The 27,725-nt window shown below is 35.8% G+C and overlaps 3 protein-coding genes across 3 annotated transcripts in view; 1 reads left to right on the top strand and 2 right to left on the bottom strand.

The window, feature by feature from the left end:
- LOC126972745 (trifunctional purine biosynthetic protein adenosine-3) overlaps positions 1-9,354 on the top strand; it is a 45,367-nt gene extending 36,013 nt beyond the window's left edge. Inside the window, exons 18-24 of the mRNA XM_050819754.1 lie at positions 1,834-2,012; positions 2,693-2,803; positions 3,967-4,110; positions 5,587-5,748; positions 6,378-6,511; positions 7,176-7,299; positions 7,764-9,354. Of these exons, the coding sequence (XP_050675711.1) occupies positions 1,834-2,012; positions 2,693-2,803; positions 3,967-4,110; positions 5,587-5,748; positions 6,378-6,511; positions 7,176-7,299; positions 7,764-7,946 (1,037 nt within the window). The 3' untranslated portion in view covers positions 7,947-9,354. The remainder of the gene's footprint in view (positions 1-1,833; positions 2,013-2,692; positions 2,804-3,966; positions 4,111-5,586; positions 5,749-6,377; positions 6,512-7,175; positions 7,300-7,763) is intronic.
- An 801-nt stretch (positions 9,355-10,155) lies between these two features.
- On the bottom strand, positions 10,156-14,297 carry LOC126972833 (dnaJ homolog subfamily C member 28). Its single transcript, XM_050819920.1, has 4 exons — positions 14,106-14,297; positions 13,801-14,019; positions 12,350-12,697; positions 10,156-11,067 (listed from the first exon to the last, which is right to left on the bottom strand). Exons 1-4 carry the CDS (start codon positions 14,199-14,201, stop codon positions 10,642-10,644), a joined length of 1,089 nt encoding a protein of 362 aa, XP_050675877.1. The 5' UTR covers positions 14,202-14,297; the 3' UTR covers positions 10,156-10,641.
- Positions 14,298-14,795: 498 nt separating this feature from the next.
- On the bottom strand, positions 14,796-26,976 carry LOC126972805 (uncharacterized). The gene is made up of 11 exons (XM_050819870.1): positions 26,501-26,976; positions 26,076-26,160; positions 25,921-25,991; positions 24,842-25,106; positions 23,438-23,612; positions 18,606-18,688; positions 17,458-17,616; positions 16,897-17,001; positions 16,266-16,394; positions 15,230-15,323; positions 14,796-15,008 (listed from the first exon to the last, which is right to left on the bottom strand). The coding sequence occupies exons 1-11, from the start codon at positions 26,595-26,597 to the stop codon at positions 14,829-14,831; spliced, it is 1,443 nt and encodes a 480-aa protein (XP_050675827.1). The 5' UTR covers positions 26,598-26,976; the 3' UTR covers positions 14,796-14,828.
- Between the last annotated feature and the right edge of the window lie 749 nt (positions 26,977-27,725).

The following is a 27,725-nucleotide window of genomic DNA, read 5'->3' as shown; positions in this document are numbered from 1 at the left end:
GTTGAACTGTACAGTCTTGGACTCTACGGACGCAATAATCTAAGGTTAATGATTAAAAATATAGTTTATTTGTAAATTAATCAGCATAGTCTGCTTTGTATAAAAGTATAAATTAAGACATTAATTATACTTAATAAATTATATTTCGACAAGTGAGGAAAATTTCTTAAAAATGTAATGTTCAGATTTTCTTGCTTGAGAACCGATGGGTTTGTTCTATGCAGAATAAAAAATTAGGCATAAAGTCTGTGTAGTCATTTGAGACGTGTGTGTATTGAACATGACCCTCTCGGTTAACTTATCTTATTACCACCTTGAGCGTAATGACCAATATAGCCAGGGCCGTGCATTGGTTTTCTAGCAAGGTAGGCACTGTAGAAATAACAAGTCGTAGTTGCGCTTTAGTCCGATAGTACTAGGTTTTGAAATCTATATATTGAAGATCTATATATTGTTTGTGTTTCGCATACAGTTACCGGATCGTTTGGTCAATCTAATACTTAAGTTTAATAGTTCAATAGATACTATTGGGGCCCAGAGGCGCGGAGAATGTACAAAGAATTATCTTTTCGCCTCAATAAGGCTATGGAAACCTAAGTGCTGGCAGCTATTTCGGTCAACGGATCAGCCTAGCTATCCAACCCGAAAATGCTGCGAGTATTCTTGGTACTCTTCCCCGTAATGATAGATTTTATATTATCATAGTATTGTAAATATAACTTAAGATTTGCAAAAAAAATGTATTGCATTGAATTAATAGAAGTTTGGTTATAGAATAACGGAACCAAATTGAACTGAAACAACTTTAACACAAGCGCTATATTTGTTAAGGTTCTTAATGAAGTAGGCACTGCCTAATTGCCTATATGGTATGCAAGCCCCTGAATGTTGTCTCTCTAGTCGTTCTCTCATGACTGAGAATTATGGTCATCAAAAAGTGGTCCACACTTGGAGTGAATATTAAGGCACGTTCTAACCGGATCTTGGTGTTAATACACTCCTGGAGCGATGTGCACCGTGTCAGCCAAGTGATCAGCACGATCGACCACCATAATCTTGGTCTTGCTCCTGTTCACTGCAAGACCCATACCTATTACCTTCAGTTTCGAGTCTCTGGAACAGTTCCTTCGTGTCATTAATAGAGGTGGCTAAGAGCACAGTGTCTTCGGCATATTGTCAAATTCAAAATCACTTTATTCATGTAGGTCACGGAAATGACACATGAATGTCAAAGAAAAGTAAAAATATTATTTCTTATTGAATTTACCGCTATTTCGTAAAGGGTTGAGCTAATGAGAAGAAGTAGCAAGAAACTCATTGCCACTCTTTTAAGTCAAGATTTACATTTAATTGTTTTACATATCATTTCAATCACAACATATGCAAAGTGACGCAACAAAAATATTCAAATGTCAAAAACTGAAAGGTTTACACGAGTAAGTCAAAAAAAGAAAATTAATACTTATAAACAGAAGAGTTATTGAGTATTGTAGATGCATCAATCCACACATACCGTAAATAAATAGAGGCATTATGTGAGCATTTCATAAAATAAAATGTATTATAATAACTTTAACTTTAAAGGAAATAATAATAAAAAACACATCAAGCAAACCTCCCGGTAACAAGACCATCCAGCCACCACGAGTAGCACCGGTTCACGAGCATGACGCATGGACCAGCTATCGCCTCCCTCGACCATATTTTAGGGAAGGGAACGACCCGCCCCACGTCGCCGCCACAAGCGGAGGCATTTAAGCGAGCATGACGACACCTGTCACGAGAAATCAGCCCCTGAACATAGCACATTAGTTAGATAATGTATTGTGGCAGGCGAGGAGCTGATCAAGCCGACCCGCATCTACGTGCAGAGCGTGGTGCCGGCGTTGCAGCGCGGGTTCGTGAAGGCCGTGGCGCACGTCACGGGCGGCGGACTGCTGGAGAACATTCCACGAGTCATCCCCGACGCCGTGCGAGCGAGGCTCAACGCGCACTGGTGGAACGTGCACCCCGTGAGTGCACCCTGTCACTTTCTACTGTAACATTTAACTATTACAAAATCTGATCTCCACAAATAAAATTTGAAAACAAAATTATATGAACGATGCGGGACTCAAACCCGCGACTTTTGGCATTCCGTGCCAACTGAGCTAACCGTTCGAGTGACGTATCGTCATAAAATCTTGTATGCTTCGTTCAACTCTCAGGTTGTGGCTTCATCTACAGTTGATAACCTACTCAGTATTTGCATATTAGGAAATTGACTTGAGATGTCGCTCTTGTAAATCTAAACAATTTGTTATGTCTTTAAAGTGATAATCCGACGGGCGTAGGTTCGTGTCCCGCATCGTTCATAAAATTTTGTTTTCAAATTTTATTTGTGTATTAGGTAATCCTAGAAGTGAGGCTTATCACTTTAAAAACATAAATAATCTGATTTCGTTAAACTGTTATTATAAACTTCAAAACCAGTGTAATTTCTTGTTTATTTGATTATGAACTCTAAACCGGTTAGGCTAAGGAGATAACGGATAAACGGCTGTATGGAAATCGATTATTTACTAAATTATTTCCACTTGTAGTCTGAAATAAATGTACACCCTACGTTTTAAATATTTCTGCACTGAGCGGGACGTGAACAGTTTCGTTCTAGTTAATATGTAAAATGATGTATTAATTAGTCCATGTTTAGGTGTTCTCATGGATAGCGGACACTGGGTCAGTGAAGGATGACGAAATGCTGCGCACTTTCAACTGCGGCATCGGAATGGTGCTGGTGGTGGCACCAGAGCACCAGGCTGAGGTCTGTAGTACCAATCACACGCACACACTACCCTGTCTTCACTCGTGTCCAGTACAAAGAGAATATGCATTTTTACTGATAATTCACATGAATATACAATTATTAAAAAATATTCAACATCGACAATGGAACTAATGATATTTGATTATATATTAAAAGTACCAACCGACGCAGACATTTTAAACTTCTGCCATAACGCACTTGGTGCGCACGATCAATGACGTCATAGTTCACAATATACACTTTGTATCACAAAAGTAATGTTAGCACGCCTTGTATCATAACTACTATTTACATTCGTGATATATTAAAGATTTTAGTTAACCATTAAACGTGTGTGCTACCTGTCCCATTTGTATGTTCCAAGTGGAGTGACGAAATGGAACGATGTCGTATGAGTGATACCGTGTCATTTCGCGTAGTGTCCTCTTGCTTTTATAATTTAAACTTGTAAAGTATCGACAAAGATTTTTGTCGAGAACTTGTGACAATTTTAGCAATTTATACAAATAATATGATATTGACGTCATATTACAAGTGTTGCTCAGCAGTTGGCGTGTCCTCAGCATTAGCCTTTTCTACGTGCAAGAAAGAGAGTTATTGTTTTGCATCTGTATTTTAATATTGAACCTCCATCTATATTTCTGCAAATCCTAAGTGAATTAGCAGCACCTAATTTACTTCTCTACATTTTATGGTTAATTGCTGTGAATAAGTTTTTAACTATAACCGGTTTATTTTATTGGTTACCATGTCTTAAGATAACAAAAGTATTGTTTGTATAATCTCATTAATATTTGTTTTACCAGTGGGAGGCTCCTTTACACAGGATGCCGGCTAGATTATGGGTACCACAACGGCGCCTATTTCTGCCGTGAACTAGTTAAGTGTGAACATTACCGTGTTTCGGTCTGAAGAGCGCCGTAGCTAGTGAAATTACTGGGCAAATGAGACTTAACATCTTATGGCTCAAGGTGACGAGCGCAATTGTAGTGCCGCTCATAATTTTTGGGTTTTTCAAGAATCCTGAGCGGAACTGCATCGTAATGGCTAAAGGCATCAGCTAAACGTGCTGTTCGTCTCGTCCCTCATTTTCATACAAAATTAATATGTTTTCAAGTACTGCCACAGTGTCTCCAGTATTGAGTGGGTTGTATGGACAGGTGATGAACATAACGCGGTCTTTCGGCGCCATGGTGATCGGCAGCATCCAGGCCCGCGGGGCTGACGGCCGCCGGGTCATCGTCGACAACTTCGCGTCTGCTCTCGACTTCACGCGCCGCATGCCACTGCTGGTCACCAAGCGGGTCAGTGAACAAAGGCTCGAAGGACCAAATACGTTTCGAGTTAATCCTTTCTCCATGTATCAGTTCATGACATTAAAATTATTACCATTTGCTACAAATAGTCGGTGCGTTTCACAAAAAAAAAACGTAGTGATTGTCAAAATGTCGATGCCATTAGGAACTAGCTGACGACCCATATAGCCGAACGCTTAGTGACCCTGACTACTAAGCTAGAGGTCCCGGGTTCGAATCCCGGTAGGTGCAATAATTAATATGATGAATATGGATGATTGTTTCCTAGTCATGGATGTTTATATGTATTTATGTATGTTTAAGTAAGTATATTGTATTAAATATATTGTTGTCTTGTATCCATAGTACAGGCTATGCCTAGTTTGGAGCAAATTATTTGTATTAAAGTGTGAAAAAAAATGGCGGTGTAATTAGGCATAGAAACCAAACCAATGAAATTATAGCACTAAGCAGCGAACCGACAAATTTAAAAAAAATACCGTTGGCTTCTTCTTAATATGTGGACCTAATGGTTGTGGTGCTCTGTAATAGGTATTGTGAGTTATTAACTTGTATATGATTTTTTTTGTATAATACGTTTTCTTTTGAGGCGAAATAAAATATTTTGTATTTTATTGGTTTACCAAATGCACCAACTTAATATGTATTTCTCTATAGAATGCTTTGGCTGCAATCATTTACAGTAAAACGAGGTCTTTTTGGTCCTATCATTGTTCTGTGTGACATAAGGCCATTTTTTATTTATTTAAACTATTTAATAAGCATTTAAAACGTGCCTGGCACCTACATATTACTTCATAAAAATTATTTATGGGCGGCTAATACGATTCTTTCATACATGGATCATTAACACTGCCTTTGTCAATTTGCAACATCGAAAGAGTCACGAAAACATGGGCGGTTTTACATCAACACCCAAATGAAAAAATATGTAAAACACGGTAGAAAAAGATTATGATACAACTTTTTTGACTACTTAAACCACATTGGTTATAGATTTTTTTATCAATAGGTATTAAGCCACATTCCCAGATGTAGAATGAACGATTTTTTTTGTTAAAGCACCCATGCAACAACACCAATCTGAAAACCTTGAGAAAAACCGCACTATGGATGTGCTGCATACATTCAAATATATGTTAAATGAGTTCATGGCATATAATGCGGTGCTTTAATACTACTGCGTTGCAAGTGGTTAAATTGTATTGTCTGATCGGTCCAGGATCGACTGAGGCGCACCAGCCCCGCGTCTTATACTTACATTTACTTACCGCAAATGTGTGAGCCGGCGCGAAACTTGTCTCGCTCTATACGCACGTCCGAACACGCAATTTCTTTGAAACCTATTCTGTTTGACGCTTCTCTCAGAGGAGATAATATAAACAATAAATCCGGTCCGATGGTGAGTCCACGTGAAACATTCGCCACTGGTCTGGTGTAGATGGTTACCAATGTATTATTCAGGTGGCGGTACTGGTGTCAGGCAACGGCAGCAACCTTCAGGCGCTGGTGGAAAGTACGCGGGATCCCAGCCAGTGTGTGTGCGCAGAGATCGCTCTTGTCGTGTCCAACAAACACGACGCGTACGCACTCACGCGCGCCAAGAACGCAAACATTCCTACGCTTGTGAGTATATAGCTTAGTTCCCAAGTGTAATAAATCTGATATTTTGTTACATTGAATTGATCTTTTAATAGACGTGCAAGTGATTAAATTGAGTCGAATTCTCATTGAAAAATTTCATTATTTAGTAGCAAAATGTAAAGTTTATAAAAATTATTCTGTTTTGACATATATGTCAAAACAGAATAATTTTCGTTTTATAAAACGATACAGTACATATTCCCATGATCCAAGGGCTAAAGCCTTGAGGATTATTAAAATTATATTATGTTTAAGATGACTTTTTCATGAGAACCCGTTACTGAAATATTTCAGTAATAATATGTACCTACCATACTACAGACCAGTAACTCTTATGCTGTGTACCTGTATAGGTAGGTTAGAATTCCGAAATCATAGGTGATTCTTTTGCTAATTTGCGACAGAGCCATTTAATAAAACATTTAAATTTATTTATAAGTGGCTGCGACTTTATCATAAAAGTGTATACATTTAACCTTAAAGCTATTATGTATCTTATGAAGCCTACTAGAATTAATTACAAGCAATCCCTTATTTCTAGTGTTATAATAATGCAGAGTAGTTTAGGTAATAAAATGTACATATAATAAAATGTATATGCAACTTGTCAGGTGATGAGTCACAAGGACTACGCCAGCCGGGAGGAGTTCGACCGCGCCTTGTCGCGCGAGCTCGAGGCGCAGCGGATCAATATCGTGTGTCTGGCCGGCTTCATGCGGATACTGTCCGCAGAGTTCGTGCAGAAGTACGTTCCACTTTACAGAAACTGGCGGGGAGTAAATCTTGACAGATTGACTGACAGACTTTCATCTTTTGATGCCAACCTTTCGCTAATTTCCCAATTAGCATGGTCACAGGCGGCTCAGTTTGACAAAAATATGAAATGAACACTAAGAATTATCAACTAGTGTGTGTTGCCAGTGATGACTTACGGTACGCAGATGTGGTCGCTAACCATGGGCCTTATGAGAAAGCTTATAGTTGCTCAAAGGGCAATGGAGAGGGTTTCCTTGCGAGATCGAATCAGAAATGAGGCGATTTGTAGGAGAACCAAAGTTACGTTATAGTCCAAATGATTGCGAAACTGAAGTGGCAGTGGGAGGGCACATAGTTCGACAGACAGATGGCCGTTGGGGCAGTAAAGTCCTCAAATGGTGACCACGTTCCGGAAGACGCAGTGTTGGTAGGCCGCCCACAAGATGGACCGACGATCTGGTCAAGATCGGCGGAATACGTTGGATGAGGGCAGCGCAGGACCGATTGTCGTGGAAATCTTTGGGGGAGGCCTTTGTCTAGGATTGGACGTCTTCTGGCTGATGATGATGATGAAATGAACATTTCAAAGGGCTCAGATAAAGTTATACGAATAAAGATTTACAATTTAAGTAGCATGACATCACTGGTTGCAGGTGGAAGGGTCGTCTGATCAACATCCACCCGTCGCTGTTGCCGCGTCACCCGGGGCTTCACGCGCAGAAGAAGTGTCTGGAGTCGGGCGACACGGTCTCTGGCTGTACGGTGCACTTCGTCGATGTTAGTATACGATTCTCTCCATCTGTACGGACATCTAATAATCTGAATCTGTGGGCTCCATCTATATTAAATTTTGTGTCCATAAACTTTGTTTCCAAAAATCTCACGCAATTCTAATCCCTTTTATGCCATTTTTGGGGTTTAAACTACACATATACCAATATAATGATTGAGCCTTACTTCAACTAATAAGTTGTACAGACTAGAGTCTGATTTGATTTTTTATATTTTCAGGTATTATAAGAAAATAAAACCTTGTTTAATCTTAGCACCGATCATTACCGATACTTAGAAAACACATACTGAAACCCTGGTAGCCTACTTTAACGTGACACTGACAAATTTGTGGTGTTTCTTCTACAGAAGCTACAGTACAGTTAATAGAATAGACCTTATGACATTGACAGTTAAGCTACACCTATACGCTTTAATATATTCGCTCTTAAGGACCCTTATTGTTGCAGGAGGGTATGGACACGGGACCCATCATAACCCAGGAGCGTGTGCCGGTGCTACCCGGTGACTCGGTGGAGTCTCTGTCGGACAGGATCCTGGCGGCCGAGCACCGCGCCTACCCGCGCGCGCTGCGACACGTGGCCACGGGCCGCGTGAGACTCGACCACCACGGACAGCTCGTGATGTGTTAACACCACCGCCGACCAACCTCAAAGCCCAAAACAACTACAACATACAAGAACCCCGAGCGGCACTGCATTGTAATGGGTAGGGCGTATCAATTACCATCAGCTGAACGTCCTGCTCGTCTCGTCCCTTATTTTCATTAAAAAAAACTCTATATGGATGTAATTGTTAAATCAGACTGTGCCATTATTCCGTAACTATTTCAAATACCTTTATTTACCAAATAACTTTGAATTGATATCGAAAGTACGTTAAGTGCCTAATTAGTAAAATGAGATCAATAACTTTTTAAAAATGAAACGAGATGTATCCTAAATTTTGATATTAAACACTCCCATACATCTAGTATGGTATTAGTAGAAAGGTTTTCGTTTCCTAATTTTTAAAAGTTATTTTAGCTTAGTACTGATGTTAGAGGAAACTTTTTATTAACCTAATAAAGTAATAAAATTATCTTTAAATTGAATAATATTTATTTCTTAGAAAGTACAAAATTTTGTAATCGACATTAACATCACTTGTTGTGTGATACAACAACCTTTCTATTAATCTGATACTTAACAATATATACATACTTTACATGACATATAAATTAAATTTTGTATACTTCTCATTTGATTTTTAAAAAGTTAATAATGTCATTTTAACTATTCATTAGTTAGCATAATTTCGATATCAGTTTTAAGTTTTTTGATATTTGTAATGGTTATGTAATAATCGCCTGGTCACACTTAACGATTACACCCTGTATATGAGACCAACAAAGATTGACCTAAGCCACATTGCTTCTGATAACCTAACTGCCACAAGCTTTAAAAATAATTAATTTTAAACCAAGTAGTGTGGTTTGTTTATATTTAATAGTACGCTATCTATTATGTTAATAAAAAAATCCAAGTTTGGCCACATTTGTATTAAAATTTATCAATATTTTAAATGTTATCAATCTGTCTCAGTCAGGTTACTAAACAAAACTTGGTTAGGCTGCATTAGCACTTTAACCATCATGTCCTCGGGAACAATCTTCAGAATGATATAATATTAATGGGTACACTACACACTTTCATGTTAAATAGCATAAGTCTTGGATGTTAAAATAAATGTGTTAACATCAGATGCAGCAATCTTGGCCATTTGCCTCCTTATTTAAAAAAAATTCGGTCATAAGACTTTTTAGTGTGTATTTATATGAATGATTCCTAATATTTTAACGATACTTTATAATAGTTCAGTCACCAATATAGCACAAATTATAGCAGACATTCATTGTCACTATCTCAATTTCAAATAGTCTTTATTAAAGTAAAGTTTGTGATTATTTCATTGTCTTTTTTTTTCATATGTTGTTGCTTTTAAATAGTGAGAACATACAAGAAACTCGCAGGCTTTTGCTCAATTTGTAAGTTTGCCTTATAATGTCAATACATTATAAGGCTTTAATTATTGATACTTTAAACATACTATGTCTTCACTAGTTCAAGCCAAGTTTAAAATGTAATGACATTTTAATATTGGTGCTTTAGATACCATAAAAGACAAGCACAAATTAACTTAAATATATATTATATAGATGTTGTTTGTAAAAGATATTTTTTTTTTAACATAGAGCAATAGTTACATGTCATCATAATCAATAAAATGAGAAAGAGAGAGAGAGAATAAGAGATGTTTTTAAACATATTTAAGTAAATCAGTGACTCTAACAAAAAGTGCAAAACACTGCTAAATGAGAGACTGAAAACTTAGGGATATTGTTAGATAATCACAAATTGTCATAAAAGCTACATTTCATATAATTCTGTACAAATCTACGCAAAATGATACATAGAAATTATATTTATTGAATAAAAAAAATATAGAAATTATATATGTATAATTAAATGGCAGATATGTATCAGATTACTTGCCTCAAACAATGCAAATATGCAGTAACCCATGCAAGAGAATTGTGAAATGACATATCATAATATTATCGAAATATTAGATTTATTAGAAATGTAACCAACAAATATTTTTATACTTTTTGCCTTGGAAATATTAAAGAATATAAGATTTTATCAAATTTTACAATATTTAGTTGTTAATAGAATTTACAATTTTAGTTGTAAGTCAACTATGTCTTCCATGTAGAAAAATGGTGTAAACAAAGATAACACATTTTATTATGATTGTAAATTGTGATATTTTTGTATTTATTATGAAATCAAATAAAACTTTCAGAATTATTGAATTTTTATTTCACATTTTACAACAATAAATTTAAATATCAAAATAAATATACTGAAAACTAATTAGAAAAAAATATTAACTATTAAATAAATTGGCTAAAGCTAATAATCACAGATATTTTCTATAACTTTCTATAGGTTTGTGTTACAATTTGACTTATACAATTCAAAATTTTGTTAATATGTATCCCTTAAAGATTTAAGGACTAGGATTTTTAAGAAAAATAGACACCCTTAGAACCCTTTTTTCATATCAAAGTGAATAAAATTAATGATTGAAAATCCAAAATCAATGCAGTGTTTGTTATAAAGTATTTGATAAGAGTAAAGTGTTGTAAGGACCTAAGTAGTAACAATTCTATTATCCTTTGCATCTCTTTCAATTTCATATAATGTTTTTTAATATAATCTGCATATTTGATACATCCATTTCTTTGTTGTTAGAGTACAAGTTGAGCATTTAACATAACAGTCAGCGCTTCTGTGGATTAAATGTAAACAATTCACTGACTGCTTTGAAAAATACACCGATAATGTCATCATCCTTATCCAGAGCTTGTCCAGTTGGTTGTTTCTTTATATCCTCATCTTTTATCACAGAATGCAATCCATTTTTTAGTATATCTTCACACATCTCATCAAATTCTACATGAAACTTTTGCTTGTTCAGCAGTGGTACTATCAAATTGTATGTGTTAATCTTAGTATTAATTGATTTTGCTAAATCCTTATTACTCTTATATATTTTATTCCATTTTACTTGATCTGTATCATTCAATGGATATGAACCTAGTACCATTCTATCTTTTGATATTTCTTCTTTCAATAATTCTATGTCGTGTTCAATTTCTTTACTCATAGTTATCCATTCAGGTGTAAAGCCATTATTAATTAAAACCTAAACAAAAAAAAATACACTTAATAATTTAAACCTGCCATGAATAGTCATAATATTCATTTAATTTTTCATAATTAATTCATTGAAAATTCTTTTTGATGTCAATTAAACCACTATCATTAATTTGTAAACAAATTGAGCTTGCAGAGTGAAGATATGGTTCCAGAACACTCCTAGTATTCTTTTTGGAGCCAATAATAATTATATGTAATTGCTGCAGACAATCTTACACAACAAAAGATGATACTTTGCAATGAACCTACAAAACAACACAAACAGAATAGTGGATGCAGCTATGGCATATAAGGCAAGTGCCAGTAAATCTGACCATGTAACCTTCTCATTGAGGAAAGAAAACTGCACACCAGTTATATTAGGTGATGAGAACTTAACACATAATGACACTGCCAAATACCTAGGCATGCATAATAAAGGACAGACATGGAATACTCATATACAGGAAAAGCAAGATTAACTAAAGATACAATTCAGAAATCTTACTTGATGTTGAGACAAAGATAACATACAAAACAATTCTTAAACCTATCTGGGTGTACGGAATAACATAAAACTCAAACATTTAGTGGTCATGATGGGGAATCTTAAGGATTATTGTAGTGGACTGTACGAATTAGGTCTAAGGGTTCATCTCCATACACCTTAGCACAATTCAGTATAATTCCTAGGACTACCCTTGATATCTTCTGCAGGCCTCAACAGATTTTTTATCACACCACAACTATATATCATACCACAGACAAGTTTATTTGCAAATAAACTTTTTAAAAAGAGGTAGTACCACACACATGCATCAATCACACTGTTTGAGATTTGGGGGTTGACACATCAAAGCATTACACAAAATCATAACAAATGCACCTTTTCATTAGAAACAGTGAATTGCATAAGCACAAAAAAACTCAAAGAGGAGATAGAGGAAAAGAATGTGACTATTCACTTTAAACCCACACAAATAAAGCCTATATCGGAGGTAAAGTAGCAAATAAGTGACAATGTTCAAAATAAATCACATAATATGGGACCTCCTACAGTAAATAAGAATGGCTTACTCATTGGAGGGGCAATTCCACAAGCCATTTAATCTTGAAAACATCTATTAATGGAATGTAAAGCCGAATGTAGATTTAAAGAATAAAAAATCATTAATTCCATATTGCCAAGATTTTATCCATTTTAAACAAAAAAATATTATTAGCTTTACATATAAATAATAAAAGTTAGATGTAAACTAAAGTGTTTATTGATAACTACAAAAACTTACCTCATTCAATTTATGGGTTGTAAAATCTACATAAGGGTTTGTATTCTGATCCTTCAGTGGTTTACCTTTTCCACTCAAGTTTTCAAATTCACCTTTTGACATAGACTCCTGTATTAAATCTTCCACCAATCTTTCTAATCCATATTTGGTTTTTATATCATGTTTCTTCAATGATTCCTTCTTAATAAGTGTATTTTCAGAGGTGATGGCCTTTGAGATGCGATGCTCCAAGACATTATTAGCAGCTTTCTGGGCTCTGACCTGGTGCCACTGCTTTTCTCTCTGGAATGGTGTGCCATGGCCCACACCTTCGAAGCTTAAATACTGCCGATGCTGTGGAGCTGTATGCTGTAAATGCAACATTATTTAAAATAATCACTCTAAAAAGAAACAGTTGTATGGCTACTATGGCTGTTTGTATACCTTCTGCAGGCTTTTAGGTATGTCCAGTTTTCTAAGTAACCACATTTTTGCTGTAAATTTCATATTTAATGTGCTTTAATAATAACATAATTCTTCGATAAGATTTCTAACAAGATATATAATCATCAAGTGCTTGTTAAATTTATCTATTGAATGATTCATAATAGGTTTCACAATTTCGTCATGTTAGTTTGAAACTGGTAATATTGTATTCATATTCATATATTTGCTATTAAATAGGGTGGTACAAATTTGGTATTACAATACCTTAAAGTATTTCCTATTTAGCCATAACCAATAACATGCAAACTTGGTCATGGTCAAAAATTTTATTACAATATAAATTAATTAATTAATTTGATATAATTTTAAAAAATTGATGATAGTCAAGATAAGAATAATCCACTTAAATGCAATGTCAAAATTCCTTTACTCTTTGTGGTCAAAAAACTCTTCTAAAGAATAAAATGTGTTTTGAAGAAGCCAACTGTGTAAGGACACTTTAAATCTTGAATAAATTGTTAAATTTTAAATGAATCAGGGATCTTATTGAAAATTGTCATACCCATCCAGAAGCAACTTTTCTGAATTAAAGTGCTATGCATAACAACTCTAGTCACTAACCTATCACCTTTCCTAAGTATTCTAGTACTGTGGGTCATATGTTTGAGCTGTAAGTATAGCACAGTGTGATTTTCCTTCAAAAATTTTGCCATCTTGTAAATGTATAGGCTGGGAAGTGTCAATAATTTCAGTGACATGTACATGTAGTATAATTATACTACCTAGTTTAGTACTTGCTAAATGTTACTGAAATAAGCCCCTAGTAAAAAAAACATCTGGATGTGAGTTTTTCAAGGAATTTTTTCCATACACAACCAAACAAAATAAGGAACTTCACAGTTCTTTATACAGAGATAAGACTTTAGAGAATGATTTAAAAAGCAGGCATTACCTATTGCTAGTGTTGCAACGGAACATGAGGAGTGGTTCATCACAAAAAAGATTATTAAGATCACAATACTTACTTTTATATCAAATATTATTTTCTCCACTTCTTCATTCTTGCTGGATACAGATTTATGCTTAGAGAGTAATCTAAAAGCATCTTCAACAGCTACGAACTTGTCAATATCGGCGTCAGGCGATTGCGAATCCGGATGGTATTTTTTTGCCAATTCAATAAACGCTTGTCGAATCACATCTTGGTTTGAATCAGGGCTTATATTAAGAACTTTATAGCTTTCCTAATGATTTAATAAGCAGGCAATTAGCTTACATATTATGTTAATGTTAAGAATATCATACAATTTTAATATATATAGTACTCTACCTCTATTTGTTTTTTAGATGATTGAGTATATACTGTCCTGAGTGTATATGGGGCGTATTGCTTTAAATTTATAGTGGGTCCTCTGAGTTTGTTCATAATCAAATTATTATTAACTTAGATGTGTTTTATAATTTATTTGCCAAACTGCATGAAAGTTTCCAAGTCCGTTTTGAATCGTGTTACATTTTCTATTTTGATTTTTTTGACAGTGATAACCATAAACTGTAGAGTTTAGATAGACAAAAATTGGCCTAGCCAAAGATATATATAATAGTAATAGAAGGAGATTTTCAATAAAACATTACTGTCAAGATCTCAGCGCAGAGACACTGCTAGACGAAGAATAAATTTCAAGTTTTTGAACAATAAAATTTTAATATCGATTATATGAAGAGGTCGATAAAAACTAGAACCGGTATCATAATATGAATATATAAAATAATCATTTTATATTAAATGAGATATATTATTTGTTAAATAAAAGTATGGAAACTTCTACTATATTTTATTCACCTGTGCCTACTAATTTTTCTAAAAAAAAAAATTATAATACGCTCCAGAATCCACATTAGATAGTAGATTATAGTTGGGTTGCTTCCAGTTACAATTTCTTTTTATAGGTTTATTCCAAAATATATTTTTTATTTCTCTTTCCTGATCATTTCAAATAACTAACAAGAAAAACACAAATAAATGAACAATTTTTTTTATTGATTGTAACATTCACATTGCATTATTTCTTCTGTTGAACTCCTCTGTATCTGTAGGAACATCCCATCTCGGGTTCCAGAAACCAGGCGGTGTTTTAGGTCTAATTGGATTATTCTTACCCCTGTGCTTAGAACATTCATCCATTTTTATAGCCAACATTTCAGGATCATCTTTATATAATTCACCATAAAACTGAAAAGATATATATACAACAAATGAGAAGAATTTGTGATTAATTCACATAAGAATTTTTATACTGTCAAGGCTATAATCTCAAGTTTCATGGGAGTTTCATTTCTGCTAGAAACTTTAGGGTTTGAAAAATATTTCTATTTGTTATATAATAATATAATATAAATTTATGAGAACTTGTATGGAATTTATTTGTGGCTATTAAATAAGTCACTACTTACGGTCTTGCATTCGTCACAACTCCACCCGCGTAGCGCACGTTTCTCAGCCTTCTTTCTTATAACCGGCTCTTTGTAAACAGGTTCTGGAGCAGTCCTAGAAATACGTCCGAGTTGGTAGTCTTTCATATACATAGCATCTTAAAATATGATTTTAAACATGCATTTACAAACAGAGTTAATACAACTGCAACTTATTATTAATATAGTATTATCATATTGAAATATAATATGTACATATAATATATACTTAATTATACTTTAAATTTGGCACCTTACCAATGCGTAGTTCAGAATTCCATGCAGCTTATTAAAAAAAATTATCATTCATTATATTTTCTAATTAGTAACAAATGAAAATAGTTCTAATTTCAAAATGTTTAGTCAAACTAGTGCTATTTAAGAAGAAGCGGTTATAGTGATTCAACTGACATGAAAAAGGAATTCTTTTCATTACTTATTATTTTATGAAACCCTAATACCTATTATGGCTCAGTAGGTACTCATCAGCGTGTCACTTGAATTTTTTTATTATGATACGCGTCTTTATTTATTTCTGAGTGGTGTCTCCATAAATGGCGACCATAATATTTAAGAATATTATAAAAGTCAAAAATAGCATAAATATTTAAAGTAGGAAATATAATATAATACTATGGGCCAAGAAATGAATCATTTTGGTACAAATCCCAGTAAGGGCAAACAAATGAAGGATTAATATGTTTATGTATTTTTGAATCTTGGAAGATTATTAATCAAATCAAATCAGATTTATTCAATTATCCACTTCATGAAGAAATTCAAGCGTGGCGTATGAAGTTAGAACAAATCGCTTTCGTAACTTTTAGTTTTCACGCAACATAGGCGCACAGACGTCGACGTCTGTTCGAGTTTAGAAAAAAGCCCCTGAACAGATATCTATTTACTATTATCAACTTGTCAAGATTAATTCTATGCATTTAGTAAAAAGAACATGGATATGTGTATAAAATAATAAATGTAAATTTGTATATATGAAAATAATATTTTTTTAACATACCTTTTGCATTTATCATTAACGGGTGATATCTTGTTGTAATCTTGCCTCAATATTGACATACTTGACTCAATCACTGGCTCGGCCACATTTGTAACATTTATGTTTTCTGACATTGGTTTCTTCTTTGGACTGTAAGCACAAGAAATGTTGGTGAATTTAACACTAGGATATAGTACATATATATATATATATAGGATGTTAATCAATTTATTGAGCAACAACATGATAGATTGGCTTCATCAAGGAGGGCCCTGGCATTACGCTATAGGCTGGAATAGGCAGGTCTGCCCCAATGTGTGTCCCAAGTGACTGGTGCAACGCACAACTCATCGACTGGTCGCGGAAACAATGATGATCTCTGTAACCGGCTCAATTGAGTTGCGTAGAGAGGTCGCTTCATTGTGTGTTTTCCAGCGAATTTTTCACGGGAGTTTCGATGTGCTGTTCGATCTTAGTCTTGCCGCCAAGCCTGCTCATAACACGACACAAACTTGGATATCATTTTTCTCTATAGTGCTGGTTTCAACTTTCGTATATCCGAACTATGCAAAGAACCTACTTCCGCGGTGTTACTATAACGACAAACAAAGCACCTGAAAAAAAAAAGGATTCCATATGACCTTAGACCTACCTGAGAGGGCTTTTTCTGTTTTTCTCTAAGAGCGACATACTCTCATCAGCATCCATTTCTGCATTCTCTTCATTACATTTTTCAGTTTTTATTTGTTTACTATGTCTGAAATATTCAAACGAAAAACATTTTTCAATATAAGTTTAAATAATATATTATCACAAGTAGTTATTAAGCGGTCACTGCCACCCATGATGTTTCTAAGTCTGGAACACGTTTTTTTTAAAGGTACCATTACCAATACTAGTTATGACAAGACTTGATTTTTTGAGATCAAATGTAGCAGACCGTGTCTAAAAAGAAATTTTAATTAATATACGGTTTCTTTTACATTGATAATGCTTAGTTCAGCTAGCCCAGTGGTCAGTGAGTGTGACTACTAAGTTAGGGGTTCTGGGTTCAAATCAAAATCCAAGTTAAACCAAACATTTCATGAATATTAATGTAGTTGTCGAGTCATGGATGTTTAAATATATTTATTTATGACAAATATGTCTGGTCTACGGATGGGATTTGGACTTAATGCTTGTGGACTGTGTCAATAAACAAAAAAATTCTTACACTTTTCTACAATGTTCCATTAAGTCTATAGAATGTTCTGTGTAAGTAGGTGAATGTTTCACCAGTCTATCGCATCTGGTTTCCTCTTCAATCTTGAACTTGAGCGGTGTCGTCGGTTGTTTAAACTTACGTGGACTATCATGACTACTTATTTTTTGTCTGAAACATCATAAAAAGTAGTAGTAGTTAGTAGATATTGTAAGGGTCCAAATTAATTTAATATAATAAGACGTAGCTGGTCACGAACACTAAAGTTATAAACCTGGCCTGTTTTCATCGGTTGTCTAGCAGCGAGAGGCTCTATCTAGACGTATAAATTATCTAAGGTTTTAGTATGAACCATTTACTTTGTTCATTCATAATGTTTGTTATCAATTTATTACCATTTTACTCAAAAACTAATGTAAAAAAACACAGTTACAATTACACGCGTTTTACTCCTTATTACGTAGTAGGTACGTACAAAAATGAACAACTATAAAAACTCGATAATATGCAGGATTCAAAATACAAACATATTCAAAATACAAACATTTACTGTACCGCTGTTGATTACAAATAAATAAATAAATCCTTTAAAGTGTTTTACTTAAATGTGTAACACTCGGGTTAATCGAAGAAAATACTATTTTATGTAAGCACCATCAATGCAATTTTGCATGGCAAACGAAAGGACTGTACCTGATGGTGATCACCATAACCACCTAGTTAACGTTTGAAGTCGGTGGGTGAACGCTGTTTTTTAAGGTACCCATATTGTATCGAATAGAAACATGGAGCAAGGAAATAATTTCACAGTTACAAAAAAAAAAAAACATTACATCTATTCCATAATACAAGTAACAGAACAGTAAGTCCAGAGGTTTAAAATGTGAATAAATAGGAAAATGCTGCTAGATTAAATAAAAACAACAAATTTGATTTTCCTTTGATGTGCCCATACATAATATCTATGAGAGAACTTATTGACGCACGGTTTGACAGTTCTGCTGTAAAACAATTTCATTACGACAGCAGGGTGCATATTTTACCAAGTAATTTTTGATGTTATGATATATTATTGACAAATTCATTTAAAAACATTATTGTATTTATTATATACATAACAACGTCTGTCGGGTAAGCTAGTTAATAATAACTATCCATACATATCTGGTACATTCACGAGTCTGCTAGTAGGGGATGGCATTATCGTCTCATCTATGTCTGCTATCTCTTTCTTAATATTCACCTGAAAGTGTTAAGAAAATTTGGCTTACAAATAGGTGATAAATTTTAATATATTTGTTATACAATATAATGTATAGTCTTGATAAACTTGTATATAAGGGATACAAAAAATGGAGGATTGGTAGCAGCATCTTGTCGAGAGAATCAACATTTACTGATATTGCCAACCCGCCTGCCAAGCGTGGCGATTATGGCAAAACCCGCTTATTGGGGGAGGCCAGCAGTCGACATCTTCCGGCTCTTATGATATGATAATGAAACTTGTAATTTGGATCTTTTCAGATAAGTTTAATTTGTAATTGTTAAGAGACCTTCAAGATTCAGACCCTAAAGGTAAATATAAAAAGAAGTTTAATATTTAGTAAATTTATAATTATTAACCTATTAGAAATAAAGGATTGCTTGTAACTAATTCTAGTAGGCTTCATAAGATACATAATAGCTTTGGGGTGCTACGAGAGATTACCTCCACGTGTGCTAAAGGGCCTTCAGTCCGAGGTGGAATGTTCTATTCTCCCGGAATGAAGACTACTGGCCGGTGCATCCTGGGTATCTGTCAGTGAATTTCTGTAGAAATATGGTCTATTGCTGGCTGATGGCTAAGAATCTCTCAAAAACCCAATCCAAGGTGTCATACATACCGTGCCGATGGATGCGTGCCTGAGGGGTTGCTCAGTCTTAAACGGTGTCTCTCCGAAACCGGGGCGAATCGGAGTAGTACCCAGCCCTTCGGGCGGCATGCGGGGCTCTGCTGTCCGTGACTTACCTTTCCCTAGCTACTCGTGGGACTTATATGGACCAAAACAAACAAAAAAACTTAAACCCATTAGTCTCCTCCTGGGAAGAATATTCCCAGGATGGAATAGTAGACGCTTTGGAGAGGGCTTTGCTGTCCTCTCCACCCGCGTCACACTCGAATGTCGAGGAGCCGAGACAGGTGGTAGAGGAAAGTGCATCAAGCGCTTCCGAATTGCCCCAACCGACGGCCCAGACTGAGGCTCCCAAGAGGGTTCGAAACCGCTTGGGAGGTGCCGCTAGGAAGAGGTACAAGAAACTGATCGCTGGGGTAGGAGCCGAAGAGGCTATAAGGACAAAGTAGGTTCCACACGATTAGGGATCCGTAATTCGGACGCTATGAGTGAGGAACAGATGAAACTTGTCCACCGAGCCCTAATCCTGGCCATTTCTAAAATGACCACAAAGGGCACGGGACCTAAGTTTCTGGGCTTCTCACACAGGCCAGGCTGGATTTTGATCACGTGCGCTATTCAAAAAAGTCAAGACTGGCTAGTGGGAGAAGTTCCCAATTTAAAACCGTGGCCCGAGGCGCAGCTCTCCATTATGGACGAGAAAGAACTGCCAAAACCTCAAACGGTCACAACTTTTATTCCGGAGAGCGAAGCATCTAGCGTAGATGAAGCGCTCTCCCTACTGCGAGTACAGAACGAAGGACTCAACACAAAGCTCTGGAAGGTGCTATATGACAGGGTCGAGACAGGAGGTCGAGTAACGACCTTCAACGTTGACGACCCGTCTGCTGAAGCCCTGAAAGCGATCATTGGATTCAAGAGGGTCAGCTTCAAATTTAAGAGTGGAACTACCAACACTCTTGCAACCTCTACGGACCCAACAGTCCCACAAGGGTCGGCTCTGGCCCAGGTAGGGGTACAGAACGCTCCGGGCACCTCCAGAGTTGGTACCACAACTATATCTATTCCAGCACTGACAGAGGCTCCAAGTACATCTGGAATTAGAGCCTCGGTTTCCTCTGATAGAGCTGGACCTATAACTAAAGGTCCAACTAAGGGCAAATCGCAGGCCGGACGTCTAGGCGGTGAAAAACCGCACAAAAGGACGATTAGACCTGCAAAAGACAAAAAGCCCTAAAAATGGCACCCAAGGGTCAACCGGCGAGGATTCTTCAAGCTAACCTCCACCATGCTGTAGCTGCCACTGCAGTAATGGAGCGCTGTCTTGGAGAAGGAACAGCAGACCTTGCCATCATTCAAGAACCTTGGGTTGCCGGCACTTCCATCCTAGGACTAAATACTGCTGGTAAGACCTTATTTTACGCCTGTGGTGTGCGGCCTCGAGCCTGCATAATCTTTAACAAAAATGTAGAGTTCTTGCCTGTTACAGAGTTATGCTCCGACGACTTAGTGGCGGCTTATGTAAATTTCAAAGGGTGGACTGGGTCTAGAGTAATCATTTGCTCGGCCTATCTGCCCGGAGAACACAGTGACCCTACCAACATCATCAGGCCTGTGGTGGAATATGCGCGGAAGCACAAGGCCGAACTACTGGTTGGGTGCGATGCCAACGCTCACCACTACGCATGGGGGAGCACTAACATCAATAATAGAGGTGATATTCTAAATGATTTCCTTAACTCTAACCATCTTGACCTTCTTAACATAGGTTGTACTCCTACCTTTGTAACCAGAGAAGTTTTGGACATAACCTTCGCTACGGAAAATCTTGCCAGACATATCCTAAACTGGAAGGTAAGTAATGAAAACTCCATGTCCGACCACAAACACATAACTTTTTCTTTAGCAGCCACTCTTGACTGTCGAACCATAACCTTTAGGAATCCAAGACGGACTACCTGGGACACCTACCAGGTAAACCTAAGGCGGAACCTAGAATCAATTCCGAAGAGTATCAAGTCCGTAGAGAGCCTTGATCTAGCCGTGTCGGCTCTGACGCAAGGTATTATAGATGCCTATGAAACGAGCTGTCCACTAGAAACAAAGACCTCAAATCGAGAAGTACCGTGGTGGAACTCTAAGCTTGAAAACCTTAGAAAGAAAACCCGAATATTATTCAACAAGGCTAAAAACACCAAAAACTGGTCAGTTTACACAAAAGCCTTGACGGAATACAATAAAGAAATAAGGAGGGCCCGAAGAGCATCATGGAGGAAGCTATGTGAGGACGTCATGAGTACGACTCAAGGTGCAAGACTTCATAAAATGCTCTCGAAAACACGCCCGAACCAACTGGGACTTCTGAAAAGACCAGATGGGACCTTCACATCCGATGAGAAGGAAACCTTGGAACTTCTAGTCTCAACCCATTTCGCTGGAGCGCTCAATCTTGAGGTTGAAGAACTTAAGGCGAGTACACCATATAGAACTCGTAGGGAGGACTGGTGTATGTCTGCCAAAGTAATAAGACCGGCACAGGTGAAATGGGCAATTAAATCGTTCCAACTCTATAAAGCAAGTGGGGAGGATGGCATCCTTCCTATCTTCCTGCAGAAAGGAATTGACATTCTCCTTCCACATTTACTCAGGATCTACAGAGCGAGTTTTGCATGTGGACACATCCCAGAACAGTGGACTAAGGTCAAGGTACTGTTTATTCCAAAGGCTGGCAGAAAGGACTACTCAATTCCTAAATCCTTCAGACCAATCAGCCTTACCTCATCCTTATTGAAAGGTATGGAGAAGGTGATAGACAGGTACATCAGAGATAAGGTTTTACCTAATAACCCCATCCACCGTACTCAACATGCCTATTGTAGAGGTAGATCTACTGAAACCGCCCTATTACAAGTCGTAGACAGGGTAGAAAGGGCACTTGAGGACAAACAAATTGCGCTTTGCGCCTTCCTAGACATTGAAGGAGCTTTTGATAAAACACCCATAAAGGATACGTCGGCAAGTGTATTTATATCCACACAGATAGTCAGGCGGCTCTGTCCGCTATAGATTCCAACAGATCAGTCTCAAAGCTTGTAGACAACTGCCGGACTATACTGAATACTCTGGGAGGAATGAACAGAGTTACACTTCGATGGGTTCCAGGACATGCAGGAATCGAAGGCAATGAATACGCCGACGAACTTGCAAGAATTGGCGCTAAAAGTACTCAATTTGGCCCTGAACCCATCTGTGGTGTCCCAAGGAGTCTTGTTAAATCAACACTTGATACATCATGTTCACAAGAGTGCATTAAACTCTGGAGCAACACTCCGGGCTTAACCCATTCCAAAACCCTAAACCAAGCCTTCAACAAAAAGGCTGCAAATGAGGCACTAGGGCTAAGTAGAGAAAACTTACGCATATTAACCAGGACATTAACGGGGCACTGCAGATTAAACAAACACCTCTCAATCTTAGGTCTCAGAGATTGCAGAGCGTGTAGATTCTGTAATAGTGCAGATGAAACCCCGCTACACATTCTCTCTGAATGTGGTCCTTGGAATTTGAGATACGTCAGCTCACTGCAAAAGACATAATAAGATTCATGAAAAGAATCAATGTTTGCAGTGAGCTATAGTTTAACAGTGGCTATCACAATAGATCACATTGGTCGCAGTGTAACAGGGCTGAAATGAACTGGATCAAAGCCACTTTACAAACCATAACCATAAGGGTAAATGCACTTCTATAATAAAGTCCCAGCCACTGTTCAGGCATTATCTATAAATAAATTTAAATATTTTATAAAAAAAAATGGCTCTGTCATAACTCCACTGCTGAATATTTAAATGATCGGACAGCCTGGGACTAGATTGTGATTATTTTATAGCGATAGAAATAACTGTACAATATTGTATATATTTATTGAAAAGAGCGCAAAAAAAAGAATGCTGGGAGAGCTTCTTGCGCCGCTTCTTCTCTCTCAGAGCGCCATTTGTTTCCGAAGCGGTAGTAGTATCTAGTAGTTATTAGAAATGACATCAAAAAGAATTCTAAAGGAATTAATTTTGAGAAAATAAATGCCTTTTATGCCTTTTTACCTCAATTCTTTTCCCAGTAGGATGCACCCTCAGCTCCGGAGAACAGGTGAGATCAACAACACTAGAAGCTTTCACTTTAACTATGTTTAATTTAGATTGTTTCATTCGACCACGTGTTTTACTGCTGTTAGGTGAAGAGAAGTTGATCATCAAGTTACTCTTCTCTGGTGACTTCCTGAATAACAAATATTTTATAAGTATTGGTGTTATTTAAACTGTATTTTATAATTTATTATGTTTGGCTAAGTTATAACTTATGGCAAGTAGTGTTTGACCTGACATCTGCCTCACGACACACCACAAGTTACGATACCATTCCCACCATCTGGATGTGTGGCATTCCTCTACAGCGCAATTATTAAGGAACTTTCTTCCAGATACAACCAAGCTGTGCTATGAGCTTCCTTGTGCGGTATTTTCAGGGCAATTCAATATGGGTACTCATAAAGAGTGCGTACACTTCTCTAAAAGGCCGGCAACACTCCTGTGATTATTCTGATGTGAGAATGTGGGTGGCTGTGGTGTCTTACCATCAGATGACCACCTCTTCAATTAAAAAAGTATATTTTAGAAATTTAGCCAGTTCATCAGATTTTTCAACAAGCTACACTTGAAAACAGTTATACCCAGTAATATTGATTTAAAGAAAGATATGGGGTTGTATTTGCTAATGGTCCAATCACCCTTCAAAGTAATCCAGATTATCCATGATTCTCAGAAATTTCCGCATAAAGGCATAAGATGAGTATTAAATTATATTTTTAGTTGTTTTATACTTTTCAGTTTTTGAAGTCGTTTTTTTTTAAATAGTTTTATTTTACTTTTTTATGTCAGTTAATAAAAACATATAAACAACCTGAATGAAAACTCCTAAAAAAAACGTACACAATCTACAGTTACATCATCCATGTAAACAAAATTTTCATAAAATAAAAACTACTGGGCCAAACTGTGTAAAAATTTTATGGGACCAAAAATCATCTATTCCGCATCTAACTAAAGAACAATTACGTAAATCGGATCATAAATATCAGCGTAATCGGTGTACATACATAAAAACAAGCCGAGTGAAATAAGAACCTCCTCCTTTTTGAAGTCGGTTAAAAAATGGAGGTTTTGGAGGTTAGCTGCTTTATTTATTTTCAACATAATACACACTGTTATTACAGAATATGAATAAGTTATGAAGAACAAACTGAAGATTTGTGGTCTTGTGGTTGTGTTATCATGTATAATTTAAGATGTCTTGTAAATAGATCTTCTGCAGTTTTTTCTAATTATGAATGGTCTATTGATATGCCTCTATTTTAGATAACTTTGTCCAACTTAAAGGCATCTAGGGCAAGTGCTAAGTGGAAGCTATGTCAAGAAAAATTTTTATGGTGTGTTGGTATAGAAACTTACCATGATTCAGGACATTTTCTTTTATTATTCAAACTTAAATTGTTGCTACTGCCCCTCAACTTCTTGCTTTGTATAATTGGACTTGTACGACCTGTTGGAGTTCCCTCTATTTCAGATACGGACTCATCCTGAGATAACTTTTCTTTCTTTGGACTGATACATACATTTTGGGGTAAAGGATCAGAACCATCACTGCATATTATTTTATATATATTAGTTATTATATTGAAGTTCTTTGTTTCATGCAGAATTGATAAGGATGATGCTGCAAAAAAAACATTAAATAATAATAAAACATAATAAGTACATATATATTATTATGACACTGTCTCTCAGAAATGATTACAGACTTCTTCTGCATAAAACCTTTCATACACACCCTTGATCTGGCTTCTTTTAAAGTCGACCTTTCCATTCACATGTCACAAGATCTGTGCAGACATTCTCCTTTCATTCATTTGCTCTACATGGCCAAAACAACCCATTCAACTGTCACTACTTCTTCTTACTCCACAGAACTCACTTATGTCAATTTAACACCATATGTGGTGTTAAAAACTCTTTGCATAGGGTGCAAAACGCTCAATTCTATTCTTCTTCTGCCCCAGCCAACATTCACTACAATTAAGCACAGGAATCAACAAACCACAATGAACAGCCAGATGTGCCTTATTGGTGGTTAAACACATGCCATTTACTTGATTAACTAATCTCACCTTCACACATTACATCTTTAGTAAACTAACTTCTCAAATATATAACCTCTTTCACTTTATCCACTGTTTCACAATTAATCATAATACTACATTCCATTGTATATTCTCTCTAAATTATCAATAATTTTGTCTTACTAAAAATTAATAACACATTCTGTGTTTAATCTTCCATCACTTCATGTTAAAAAGCATACAGAGCAGCTTCTAACTGCTTGTTGCCACTTCTAACATACCCAAAGCCACACAGCTAAATCATTACTTTCTGGGGTGATATGTCGAAAGTACATAATTAAATTCTAATTTTTATTTATTGTCTAATCTACTGTTATTATAAATAGTGGATTGAAGTAAATAAAAGTTTACCAATTTGTTGTAGGATATTGTTTTTACTGTCTATTTCCTTTTTTAGCATTTCTCCAGCAGCACAACACTTTCTGTTGATGAAAGATTAATCAATTAATTTACAGCATACTACACTTAATATAAAAAGTACTACTACTCCTTGTAAAAATATCTACCCTTCACATTTTTCTTTTAGTGATATGTATTGTGTTTTATAATTTAATAATTCATTTCGAAGAATCTCACACTCTGCATAAAGTTCTGAAAAAAAATATATATATATTGTTTGTTCCCACTTACAAAAAAAAAACAATAATGTAAGGATATCAATCCCTGTGTAACTAAAGTAGCGGTAAATTAGGGTACCACTACTGGCAGTAAATAAAAATAGTTGATTAGAAATACAAATTATAGTCATATTATTAATTTCAATTGAATGACTGTAGATTGTTAAGTGATTTTAAAGTGTATTTTAAATAATTATTAATAGAATGGAAACACATAGATTATAATATTAGTAATAAGGCTCGCAACACAACACTCTAAGGACCTGTTATTTATATTAGAATGTTTTAGCCAGGATTAGAAATGTGAGACATACCTTTTAAATACTTTGCTGTTTGTTGTAAAGTAGTTTCTATTTCCAATACTTTATCCGAGACACCATTAGACGGTGCAGAAATTTGGGAATTCGACATATTGTCTTCAAACTAAACACTTAATAAAACACATTTGAACTGTGGCCATATATTATATAGGCTTTAAAACTTTTAAAGTAAATTTTCAACAATTTTCAGTCTCAAACAATTTATATGGTAAAAATAATATTTTAATGAAAATAAAATATAGTTTAATATTATCTACAATCTAGTCATTAAATCAATTTCTATTTACATTTTCCCGGAAACACATTACACAGGTTGCTGTTGTTTTATTTATTGGTATTTTTAATTTATTTTTTAATTGACCATCAGTGATCAGCATTCAGCTCAAACCAAAATACCAAAGAGAATTTAAACCACAGAGTACCTTATATTAAAACTGCTGAACACTACGTTCAAAAAGTACATTAAAAAAAGGTACATACTCGATTACAAGAAAAACCTCCGTTTTTTTATTTAGAAATCATATTCAATGACTTTCTATACATACATATAGACAATTCACGTCATCCAAAAAGAAAGTCAAAATATGACACATGCCACAAATTACACCATGCTTGTACTGCTATGTCTATACATAGGTATGTTCAATAGACAGCAGACTTCAGACTTCCTTGTGCGGTGTTTCCGGGATGATACACATGGATACCTTCAAAAAAAGCGCGTACACCTTCCTTAAAGGCCGGCAACGCTCCTGTGATTCCTCTGGTGTTGCAAGAGAGTGTGGGCGGCGGTGATCACTTAACACCAGGTGACCCGTACGCTCGTTTGTCCTCCTATTCCAAAAAAAAAAACAGCAGTGTAAACACTTTTTCAGTTTAGGCAGCGCATTTTGAAATTAAGAACCCAATTTGGGAGGGGCGCCACACTGGCAAAGAATATTTTTAGCATGTGACAGGTGACGGGGTCACGCTCGAATCAGGATGACAGACAAAGAAATAAGAATGTATTTATTTACCTTATTGATAAAGATTGATTAAAGAAACAAACCGCTCTAGTTGCTCGGACGTTTCAATGGCTAAGGTATTTACTTCTTAAATCAAGATGACAGAACTGCAAAAGTGTGTCTATTATATTCTTTGACACAAAACAATAATGAAATGGCTGAAATGTTTTGAGCCTGAGCACCTTTTTTAGTGTCCTTAAATGTTATTTGTATTTATT

Source organism: Leptidea sinapis, chromosome 27 (assembly GCF_905404315.1).
Source record: "Leptidea sinapis chromosome 27, ilLepSina1.1, whole genome shotgun sequence".
In the NCBI taxonomy this organism is placed as follows: Eukaryota; Metazoa; Arthropoda; class Insecta; order Lepidoptera; family Pieridae; genus Leptidea; species Leptidea sinapis.
This window is presented reverse-complemented; position numbering and strand designations above follow the sequence as displayed.